Genomic DNA, 10352 nt, shown 5'->3' with positions numbered 1-10352 from the left:
TTTACTGTGAAAATATAGCCACAATTAATTGATAAATAAGCAGATTACAAAACACAATATGATGTCACATAGATAAAACAGCATATGTAAACAGGCATATGTATATATTTACAAAGAAAATTCTGGAAGAAAATGCATCAAAATTCTAACAGTGGTTATCATTTGATTGTGTTTGTATTATCATTGAAATTTTCTATGCTGTATTTTTCCTTACAATGCTTACATACTTTGACAATCAGGAATAAATAATAAAAGTAAATTCATTTATAAAATAGAAATAAAAGTGTTTCCTAACTTAAAAAAATACAACTAAATAAGCACAAATTCTGTAATAAAAAGGAAAGATAAGAGTTAATCTAACTTTAATACTTTTCCTCATTTGAAATGAATAATTCATCATATTTTATATTTTAATTTGTTACTTGTAGTCTATGAGCAAGTTCAGAAAAGTGAATGTGATTAATTAGGTTATTTTCTACATTAGTATTCCAAATCACCTCTGTGGATTTTTCTGCTTCCATGGAACTAACAAGATATCTTCCAAATAAAAGGCTACATCTTGTGAATTTTTATTCAAATATAGATAGGTAATTCTTGTCATTCATAAAAATGGGCTAAATATGTTCCTTACCTTTCAATGAAAAGTAAACACTGGTCTTTTTGGTTGTACCAAGGGAGTCGTTCTGTTGCAGAAAAGAATCCTGTAAATAAAAATAACAGATACCTGTTTTTAAACTTCATTTTGCAAAAGTGTATTCATCTATTACTGAACCTGTAAATCATACTTCAGTATGGCTAGAATTGTACAATGTTAGAAGGAAACTGGTGGCAGATGACATTGTAAAGTACACCCTGACAGAGGAGGCAGTTTCATCAACACAGATTCCCCCTCCCATCCTGCTATTCGTGAAATTAAAAGCTGCTGCACGAAAGTATAGAATAAACCATCTGCTTTTAAATACTACTACCTAACATTTGAATGCCCGTTTATCCTTTTTATCTACAAGGTTGTTAAAAGCATGGAGAAAGACTACGTGGCAAATCACCAGCAAGGACGGGGTCTATTACATGTCAGATTAAAAAGAGAAATACAGTAAAAAAAAAAAAAAAAAGGTGTAACTGACTCACGGCAACATGGGTTCGCAAACCTCGTAGATGGATATAAACCAGGCTTGCCAAACATCACAAACAGCACTTATTAAAGCTGCTACGTGGAATTCAATATGCCTGCTTTCTAGCCCCTCCCCCCTTCGCCAATAAACGACTCCCCCTTTTTACCCAGTGTAAAAATACATGCTCATAAGACATTCAGATAAAAGAAAGAGAATTTTTTTTTTAAAAATCCATAATCATACTATCCAATGATGCCATTTGGAGCACTTTCTTCTAATTTTTTAAGAACAGCTTTTTGTCACGAGGCCCCTGACAAACCAAACGGGAATTAAGGATGAGTGGATGGGAGCGTACTCCTCTTCCCTTGTTAGGAACCATGACTAGTATTTTTACCTCATATCTAAGCTTTTTTTTTTGAAATTATAAAACTATAAAGACAGAATTTTAAGGGGAAAAAAAGTCTTCAGCGGTGTGTGCCTCAGCAACCAAGGAGCGACTGGAAAGGAAGGCGGAGCCTAGAGGCGGCGGTGTGCTTGCGCACTTATTGGGCTGAGGCATTGTCAATCAAGGTCAATCGAGTTTGTCTAGCAAATGAGGTGCGAGCTAAAGGCACACTGGGAACTAAAGGAACTGGAGGTCTGACTGCGAGGGGAGGGGGCTCCAGATGTAAGCAGTGAAGAGATCTCGGGCTCTCGCAATGCGACATTCAGCTGCGTCACACCTCAGTCCGCCGCAGCTGCAGGTCAGAGAGGCCTTGCCTCCACCACTGTCGCCCAGGCCTCCGCTGCCGCTGCCACCTCCGGTGCAATCACCTCGGCCCAGCCGCGCCCCTCCCAGCGCTCCTGCTGCCTTCACCGCTGCCACTTCCTCAGCCCCGGCTTCCGCCACCACCACCCAAGCATCCGTGAGTCATTTTCTACCCATCTCTGGGCACGCGGTAGTGACCACCCTAAGAGGTTTGCAGACTTGCAGAATGGCAGAAGCGGATCCTAACAGGGTCTCGGAACCTGCCGCCCAGGGGGTGGATGGAGAGATGGTAGCTATCTCGTCTAGCGATTCTGGGGACGAATCTGACAGCAGCAGCTATAGCAGCCCCAGTAGTTGCAGTAGCAGCAGTGGCCGCAGCCCATTCTATAGAAGTATAAGTGTAACTGGGCCCTCCAGAAGTGTGAGGCGGGCTCCGTTAGGTAGAAGTTTCGTGGATCAGCTGCCTCGGGCAGTTAGAAATCGTGTGCAGGCTCTCAGAAATATTCAAGACGAATGTGACAAGGTAGACGCCCTGTTCTTAAAGGCAATTCACGATCTCGAACGAAAATATGCCGAACTCAATAGGCTTCTGTACAACCGGCGATTCCAAATCATCAATGCAGAATATGAGCCCACGGAAGAAGAATGTGAATGGAATTCGGAGGATGAGGTGTTCAGCAGCGATGAAGAGATGCAGGAAGACTCTAGTGAGATGCCTGCTTTAGAGAGTGAGGAAGAAGAGGATGACCTGGAAGCAAAACCTGAGGTCAAGGCTGAAGAAAATGTAACACTAAAAGAAAATTCCGAAGCAAAGACTGAAGAAAAAGCACAGTCCAAAGATGCTCTGGAGGCCAGGCCTGAAGTAAAAGAAGATCCAAAGTAAGCCCTCCAGGCAAAGGCAGAAGATGAAGGGCAGGCTAAAGCAGCAGAGGCTAAGGCAAGGACTCCAGGAAAAGAGGCTCCAAAAAGAGTTCCTGAGGTCACGCCTAAAGATAGAGCTCTTAAAAGAGCTCGAAAAGGAAAGCCTAAAAGAGAAGATCCTAAAAGCATTCCTGACTATTGGCAGACTGTGTTCAAGAATGTTGACGAGCTGGGGCCCATGATTCAGAAGTATGATGAGCCCATTCTGAACTTCTGTCTGATGTTAGCCTGAAGTTTTAAAAACCCAGCAGGCCTGTAAGTTACACATTTGAATTTTGCTTTCTACCCAATCCATACTTCAAGAATGAGGTGCTGACCAAGAGATATATAATAAAGTCAAAGCCAGATCGCAATGATCCCTTCTCTTGGGACTGGGAAATCCAAGATTGCAAAGGCTGTAAGATTGGAGAAGAGGAAAGGATGTCACAATGACAACCACCCAGAGTCACACAGCAGCTACTGGACAAGTTGAAACCCAGCCAAGAGTGGTTTCTGATGCATCATTCTTCAATATCTTTAGCCCTCCTGAGATTCCTACTATCGGAAAGCTTGAACCACGAGAAGATGCTATCCTTGATGAAAATTTTGAAATTGGTCAAACTTTGCATGATAACATCATCCTGAAATCAATCTATTACTATACAAGAGAAGTCAACAGTACCTATGATTCCATAAAGATTATGGAAATAGGAAATAACGAAAATATAAAAGAGGCTGCATGAAAGAATTTTCAGGAATCTCAAATTTCAAGCAGAAATGAAACAGGTTTATATAGCCTTGAAAAAACCTGCCCTGTAATATCAACACTAGTATTCCTCATAGTCTTGAGTTTTTGTACTTTCTTCATAGCCTAAAATATTGTCTTAAATTGTCTTAAATATCAGTTGATTCTATCTAGCCTGTTGTTGTGTAATATTCTTCAAAACGTGTAACTTGCTGTCAGTTGTCTAAAGCATGTTGTTTGGTGCTACAAAGTTTTATTTTTTGTGAAATTTTTTGTTGTGTTCCTATTACAATATAGCTGTGAAAACTGTAAGAATTGTTAACCAAGACAATATTTCCTTGAAATAAAACAAAGTTCCTGAAATATCAATGCAAGTGTGTTTTTTTTTTTTTTTTCCAGACTGGAAGACTAAGGCTTTAAATCTGCTTTGTACTAGCTGTGCTTTCATTTGCTACAGAAATACAATATTATACTATCTTGAACAGTGCATTGTGAAATTTGACTGCTTGAAAAAAGATTAGCATACATTTAATAATGTCCATCAAACCATGTATGATATGACTGAGCATATTAATGTGACATAGTGATTTATAAATTTAAGTATAATGAAGTTACTGTTTACTACTGAGGTGTTAATATAACATAGCATTTTTTTAAAAATTCTGCTCATCTTATCCTGTGTAACTGTGAACTAAAGGTACTAACCACATTTTCTTTGTAATATGTTCTACTTTGCCTTTCACTGGAAATGATCACTTTATATCATTTGGTATTTATTTTTCATGTTCTATTGCAACCTAAAATAAAGAAATGTCAAATAAAGTGTATCATGCTATAAAAATCTACAATATTTGCCTCATTATAAAAATGTGTTGCTTATTATAGAAAAAGTAGGGAATCCTTAGGAAAAGGGATATTTTAAAATATATGATTATAATTAATGTTCTGATGCATTTGCTAGATCTTAGGTCTTTTTTGGAGGACATACATTCAAGTGATTGTAGAAAAATGGGACGGGGGAGAGGAAGAGAAGGGGAAGAGGGTTGAAGTAGAGAAAGTGGGGAGAGGGAGGGAGGGTGAGGAGGGGGGTGGAAGGAGAACAGAGTGGAAGAGAGAGGGATGGGAAATGAGAGGAGAGAAGGGAAGGGAGGAGGGTAGGGAGTGGGAAGAATGGGAAGAAGTGGGGATGGGGAAGGGGGGAGATAGGCAGGAGTGCCTCGCCCAGAAAGGACATCAATAAAAGTTTTCACTTCCCAGAGTAGGATCTGAAATGACCCAGGCCCATCTTCCACTGTGACTTGGGAGGAGGTTTCCCTCCCTTGTGTGGTTTATTTTTCCTTGTAAGTAATATTATGCATGATCCTAAGATTTTGGTTTGAATTTATTTTAAGGAGGAGACCCCTTAAACTCAGTTTACCAGAGTGCTTTGTACTAGGCACAAAGTCACAAGCACAGCAAATGATGCTTTATTTCACATCTGCCATTTCCCCAACTGCATATATTTTCTTCAAGACCTTACAGGAAAGAGTTGCAGCAGGAGGAAGACAGGATTTGCGAATTTCAGGGTCTCTTGCCATGAAATTACCCAATAGTCTTCCCAGATCCCACCATACATAGTTTAGTATCTTGCATTTATCCCTGCTTAACAGTGGCCCCTCATGTCTATGTGTTTGTTGTGTGCTCAGCCGCTTCAGTTGTGTCCGACTCTTTGCGACCCCACGGAGCATAGCCTGCCAGGCTCCTCTGTCCATGGGATTTCCCAGGCAAGAATACTGGAGTGGGTTGCCATGCCCTCCAAGCGATCTTCCCAACCCAGGGATTGAACTGGTGTCTCCTGCATTGCAGGAAGATTCTTTACACCTGAGCCACTGTGAAGCCCCTTCGTGTCTATAAATGTAAAAATGTCCCAACCCATGAAATATGTTTAACCAGTCATGCATGTTTGGATATTTAGGTTATGATTTATACAAAATCAGGAAGCAAATGATTGCTTTTAGCAATACCTGTGCTATTCTGAGAGTGCCTGTATTTTAGTTCTGAGACTTTTACATCGATAGAGAAAATGGTGTGACAGCAGATTTAATTATAAGCCAGTGCCAAATAGAAGACTGTAGTAAAAAGCATGTACCTGGCTCACTATGGGCTGCCCAGGTGGTGCAGTGATAAAGAATCTGCCTGTCAATGTAAGAGACTCAAGAGATGTGGGTTTGATCCCTGGTACAGGAAGATCCTCTGGAGGAGGAAATAGCAACCCACTCCAGTATTCTTGCCTGGAAAATTCCATGGACAGAGGAACCTGGTAGTCCATGGGGTCTCGCAAAGAGTTGCACATGACTGAACACACACACAGACACACACACACACACAACACCTGGGTCACTGCTGCAGAGATTCTCAAATGGGATCATATACCGTGCTTGCCAGACATCACAGTAGAGCCCTTAAAATTTCTACATGGAATGCAACATCCTTATTGCAGCTTAGCATATTTACTGAAGTATTTAGCCCCTTCCTGCTCTGTATTTTCCAGTATTAAAGGAACACATGTCATTATGAAATATTTGCAGAATAAAAGGAGAAATGCAGATAATCATTCAGAAGCACACTACAGGAAGATTGGTGTACGGAGATTGGTGTATTTTCTTCCAGTTCATCTCTTTGATTAGGTTTTACCAAAAGTTCTTTTCTCAAATCAAGTTGGGTGGGCATAAGAAGCTAATTGGAAAGACAACTTACTGGTCTTTTCAGGTTAAGTCTGGTGGGGGTTTGGGTGGGAAGCAGGCAGGTGTCCTAGATTTTTTAATCAGTATAGCTAGGATTCTGGGAATGCAAAAGGTGGGAGGTGGGTGCTTCAACTACCTAGGCTAAGTCAAAGGTAAAAAGAGCCAGGAAAGCCCATGAGCTTGCAGGTTCGTTGGGCTGCAGGTTTGTCCATCACACTCTCAGCCAATGAATGATGCCAGGAAAAAAAAAAAAAAAAAAGCCGGCTGGGAATGCAGTTCACTGGCAGGGGGCAGGGGCGTGAGAAGGGTTTTATGAGGTCTTCCTCAGTGCTTTCTTACTAGTGTGCTGTTTCCTTTGGCAGTGATTAAGGATGAGGCCAGCCGTTTCCTTTCTTCCCCCAGCCTGACCTAGAGGTCTTCACCTCCTCCGCTGCTGCAGTCGTCCCCGCCTTCTCCTTTGAGAGTTTTTAGCAACCTGAATTTGGCCTTGAGGGTCCAGGTCGTCACTCTAAAAGTTTGTTCTTTCCCTTTAACATGGCAAACGTAGATAATGGAAGGGCTTTCCTAAACAGCAGCAGGGGCTCCTGAAGAGGTCAGGGAAGAAAGGAGTTAAGAAAGAGACTACACAGATAGTCAAATGATGCAAATGCTCCCATTCTGACTGGGTCTAACGGTATAGGTGTCCTAGACCTCAAAGAGCTTCAGGGGTTAATTGATGAGATAGAAGCTGAGTTTAAAAAGGAATTGGCCGCTTTGGAAAAAAGGATAAATCCTCACTTGATTAGGTGTTCGCGAGGATTAGGACAACCTGCAGTATAATAACTCCAACACACATGCATTCAAATTTTATGTTTTGTGTTTTTTTTGTAAGTGTCTTTCAAATTTAAAAATGAAAAATGTAAGTATTGTAACACACAGCGTTTAGAAATACACTTCTTTACAAGAGATGTAGAACACAACACATTCTGTAAAGCCTCTGTATAGTTTAGTCCTTATGATGCCCTTTTAGAGTGTAACTGGGAAAATTATCAGAACTCCACTGAAGCTAATATTCACTTGAGAAAAAAAGTACTTTACAGAGCCAGTTTACATGTGTGATGTCTGCTCCTCAGAGTTACAAAGAGTTTAAATCAACTTCGACCAGATGTATCTTATTATTGTTCTATAAATTATAAATGATTTATTATGCTATAGTACTTTACATATAGTACATTATTATCACTGACTTAAAGTAAGCATAGTTATGAATTTTAATAACACATTAATACCATTTCTAAATTATTTATGTTTTTAAATTTTGCATAACAGAGGTATTTCCAAAGAAAAAATAAACATAATGGAGATATTATTTCCTTCTGTGTTGCTAGTAAAAGTGTTGGTAAGTGGTTTTCTCATCTTTTAGACATAAGTTATGTAAACTATGGGTATTAAGTATATTTTTGCAGTATACTTCACTGTAAGTTATCACTTTATTATTATATTATATCTTGATTATAAAATACATTCATTACAGAAAATATGGAAAATATACTGAAAAGTATAAAAAATATTTTAAACAATCCTATCTTCAAAGATAACCACATTTCACATGAAAATATTTTTATCATTTTTATTAATGTACTGCTATCCCTTTAACTTTTCATTTGATATATTTTGGAACCCTTTCTCAATCAGAGCATGTAAACTTCATTCTGCTTAACATAATATATCATAATGTATTTCATCAGTTTCTTATGGGCATTTAGTTTAGGAGAATTTTTTTTTTTCAGGAAAATGTATCTTTATATACAAATTGTTAAGATAGCACAGAGTTTGCAAATATCCCACATTTAGTTTCATTTGCTGTTCAGATTTTATGGTAGTATGGTATGTTTTTCACAATTAATAAAGAACATGATACATAATTATTAACTAAATATATATTAATATTTTATTCATATTGCCTTCATTTTTACCTAATGCCCTTTTACAAGCATATAGAATTTCATTGTATGTATTTGATGCACCAGCTATGTCTTACTTTTCCAAAATAATTTTATTTTGTCTCATCTTTTCATGTAAAATTTAAGCCTTGGGTATGTTGTTGAATACAACATAATTCCACTTTGACCATTGGGAGCTCTTTCAGTTGGATCCTGTGTTGCTTTGATAGATCCATCTTTTTTTTTATCATTTTCTTATTTTCTGGGACTATAAGATGCTCCAGGTTTGCTTTTTTTATTTCTGCCCTGGTCCTAAAAACCAACCATTTCTGCAAAGATCATGGTTCCGTTTATTGGAGACAACATTGGAAGCTGGGTATGCTTGTTCCATAGGTTTACTTGCTTCTAATCCATTTCAGGTGAGAGCATAAGGTAATATATGTATATGTATTAACCTATGCCTATACTTATATTTCTATATTTAACTACTCATTTCTATATTTAGGTACTCATGAATTCATACTGATGTCTCCAACTCTAATCTGTTAACACATGGATTAACATATGTTAATCTAGCCTTCCCCTCTTGTTTCTAACATACCACGCCAACAGTAAGAAACATGGATTTGACTATCTGCTATCCTTTTACATAATTGTACTTCCCACTATATATTTGAAGTGAGTGGTTTCAAAATTGTTAACCAGTTCTCCATAAGAAATACTTTACCCAAAAGAGGACTGTGGTTCCTTTTTGCTTTATTATTATTATTTTTTGTCTAAATTTCCAAGGTCACCTACATTAGAACATTTTTCAACCACCACCTTCATTGAAATTATTTCATATAGTTGTAATACAGTTAGATTCTTGTTACAGTTATCATTTCATCTTGGGATCCAACAACTTCTTAAATGTTTTACTTTATTTACATATATAAAGATTTGTATACATTATTCTTTGTGTCATTAAGTTCTATTGGTTTTAACAAATGTAAAGAAAATCTAGATTCTTTGCCTATTTAACTACACCCTCCAGCCCATGGCAACCGCTGTGCTTTTAACTATCTTTTTAGTTTTGCCTTTCCCAGAGTGTCATATTAATGGAATTATAGTGTATGTAACCCTTTCAGATTAGCTTTTTTGATTTATCAGTATGCATCTATCATTCATTGATGTCTTTTCATGGCTCATTTCTATTTGTTGATGAAGAATATTCCATTTTATGGACGTACCGTAGGTTTTGGCTCCAGATCTAATACTTTTAACCAGCATGTTCCATATCTCTTCCCCAAAACTATAAAAACTCAGACTATCATTATTTGGGGAGTTTTCTTTCTTTCTTTTTTCTTGATTCTTAAATCTACTCTTAGCCATTTTTCCTCCCTCTCTATCCCTGTGCTTTTGTAGATAATTGTAGTGCACTGAGTCTGACTTGAAGAATCTTGTTTTTTTTTGTTTGTTTGTTTGTTTGTTTGTTTTTTGCTCTGATAACAAACAGTGACATGCCAGGAGCGGACAAAGTGAAATCCCAAACTCTGTTACAAGGGTATAGTTTTAAGAGCAAATTTTTCTAATTGATTGGTAATTTTAAGAACTGTCTTTGAATTAAGGGAAAATGTTGCAGTTGCAAAGAATTGGACACAACTGAATGAGTAAGCACAAGCCCAAGCAAGAATTTAGGTAGCTATATGACTTTATCTTTCTACACAACGAATCAGTTGTTTTGACACCATTATTGAATATTGAATATCCAATGTAATTAATTCCTGCCTTTATTATGTAATCCATTCCCTTATGCGTTTGTACCAATTTCTGGGATTTCTTTGGAAGGAATGATGCTAAAGCTGAAACTCCATTACTTTGGCCACCTCATGCGAAGAGTTGACTCGTTGGAAAAGACTGATGCTGGGAGGGATTGGGGGCAGGAGGAGAAGGGGACGACAGAGGATGAGATGGCTGGATGGCATCACTGACTCGATGAACGTGAATCTGAGTGAACTCCGGAAGTTGCTGATGGACAGGGAGGCCTGGCGTGCTGTGATTCGTGGGGTCGCAAAGAGTAGGACACGACTGAGCGACTGAACTGAACTGAACTGGACTGTTCTGTTTAGTAGTGTTATTCTTGTGCCAGTATAAATCTTCTAAAACAAATTTCCCATATACATTTTATTATTTGGTAAGAAAGGTCCTTATAAAACTTGTTTT

The 10352-nt window shown here is 38.2% G+C and overlaps 1 protein-coding gene across 1 annotated transcript; it reads left to right on the top strand.

Moving 5' to 3' along the window:
* The first annotated feature begins 2086 nt into the window (after positions 1–2086).
* NAP1L3 (nucleosome assembly protein 1 like 3) lies at positions 2087–3661 on the top strand. Its single transcript, XM_068963024.1, is given in 3 exon segments — positions 2087–2993; positions 2996–3178; positions 3181–3661. Coding segments are annotated over 3 exon segments (1413 nt in total). The 3' UTR covers positions 3504–3661.
* The last annotated feature ends 6691 nt before the right edge of the window (positions 3662–10352 follow it).

Source organism: Capricornis sumatraensis, chromosome X (genome assembly GCF_032405125.1).
Source record: "Capricornis sumatraensis isolate serow.1 chromosome X, serow.2, whole genome shotgun sequence".
In the NCBI taxonomy this organism is placed as follows: Eukaryota; Metazoa; Chordata; class Mammalia; order Artiodactyla; family Bovidae; genus Capricornis; species Capricornis sumatraensis.
The sequence above is the reverse complement of the archived record's forward strand: the minus strand, read 5'-3'. Positions and strand labels throughout refer to the sequence as shown.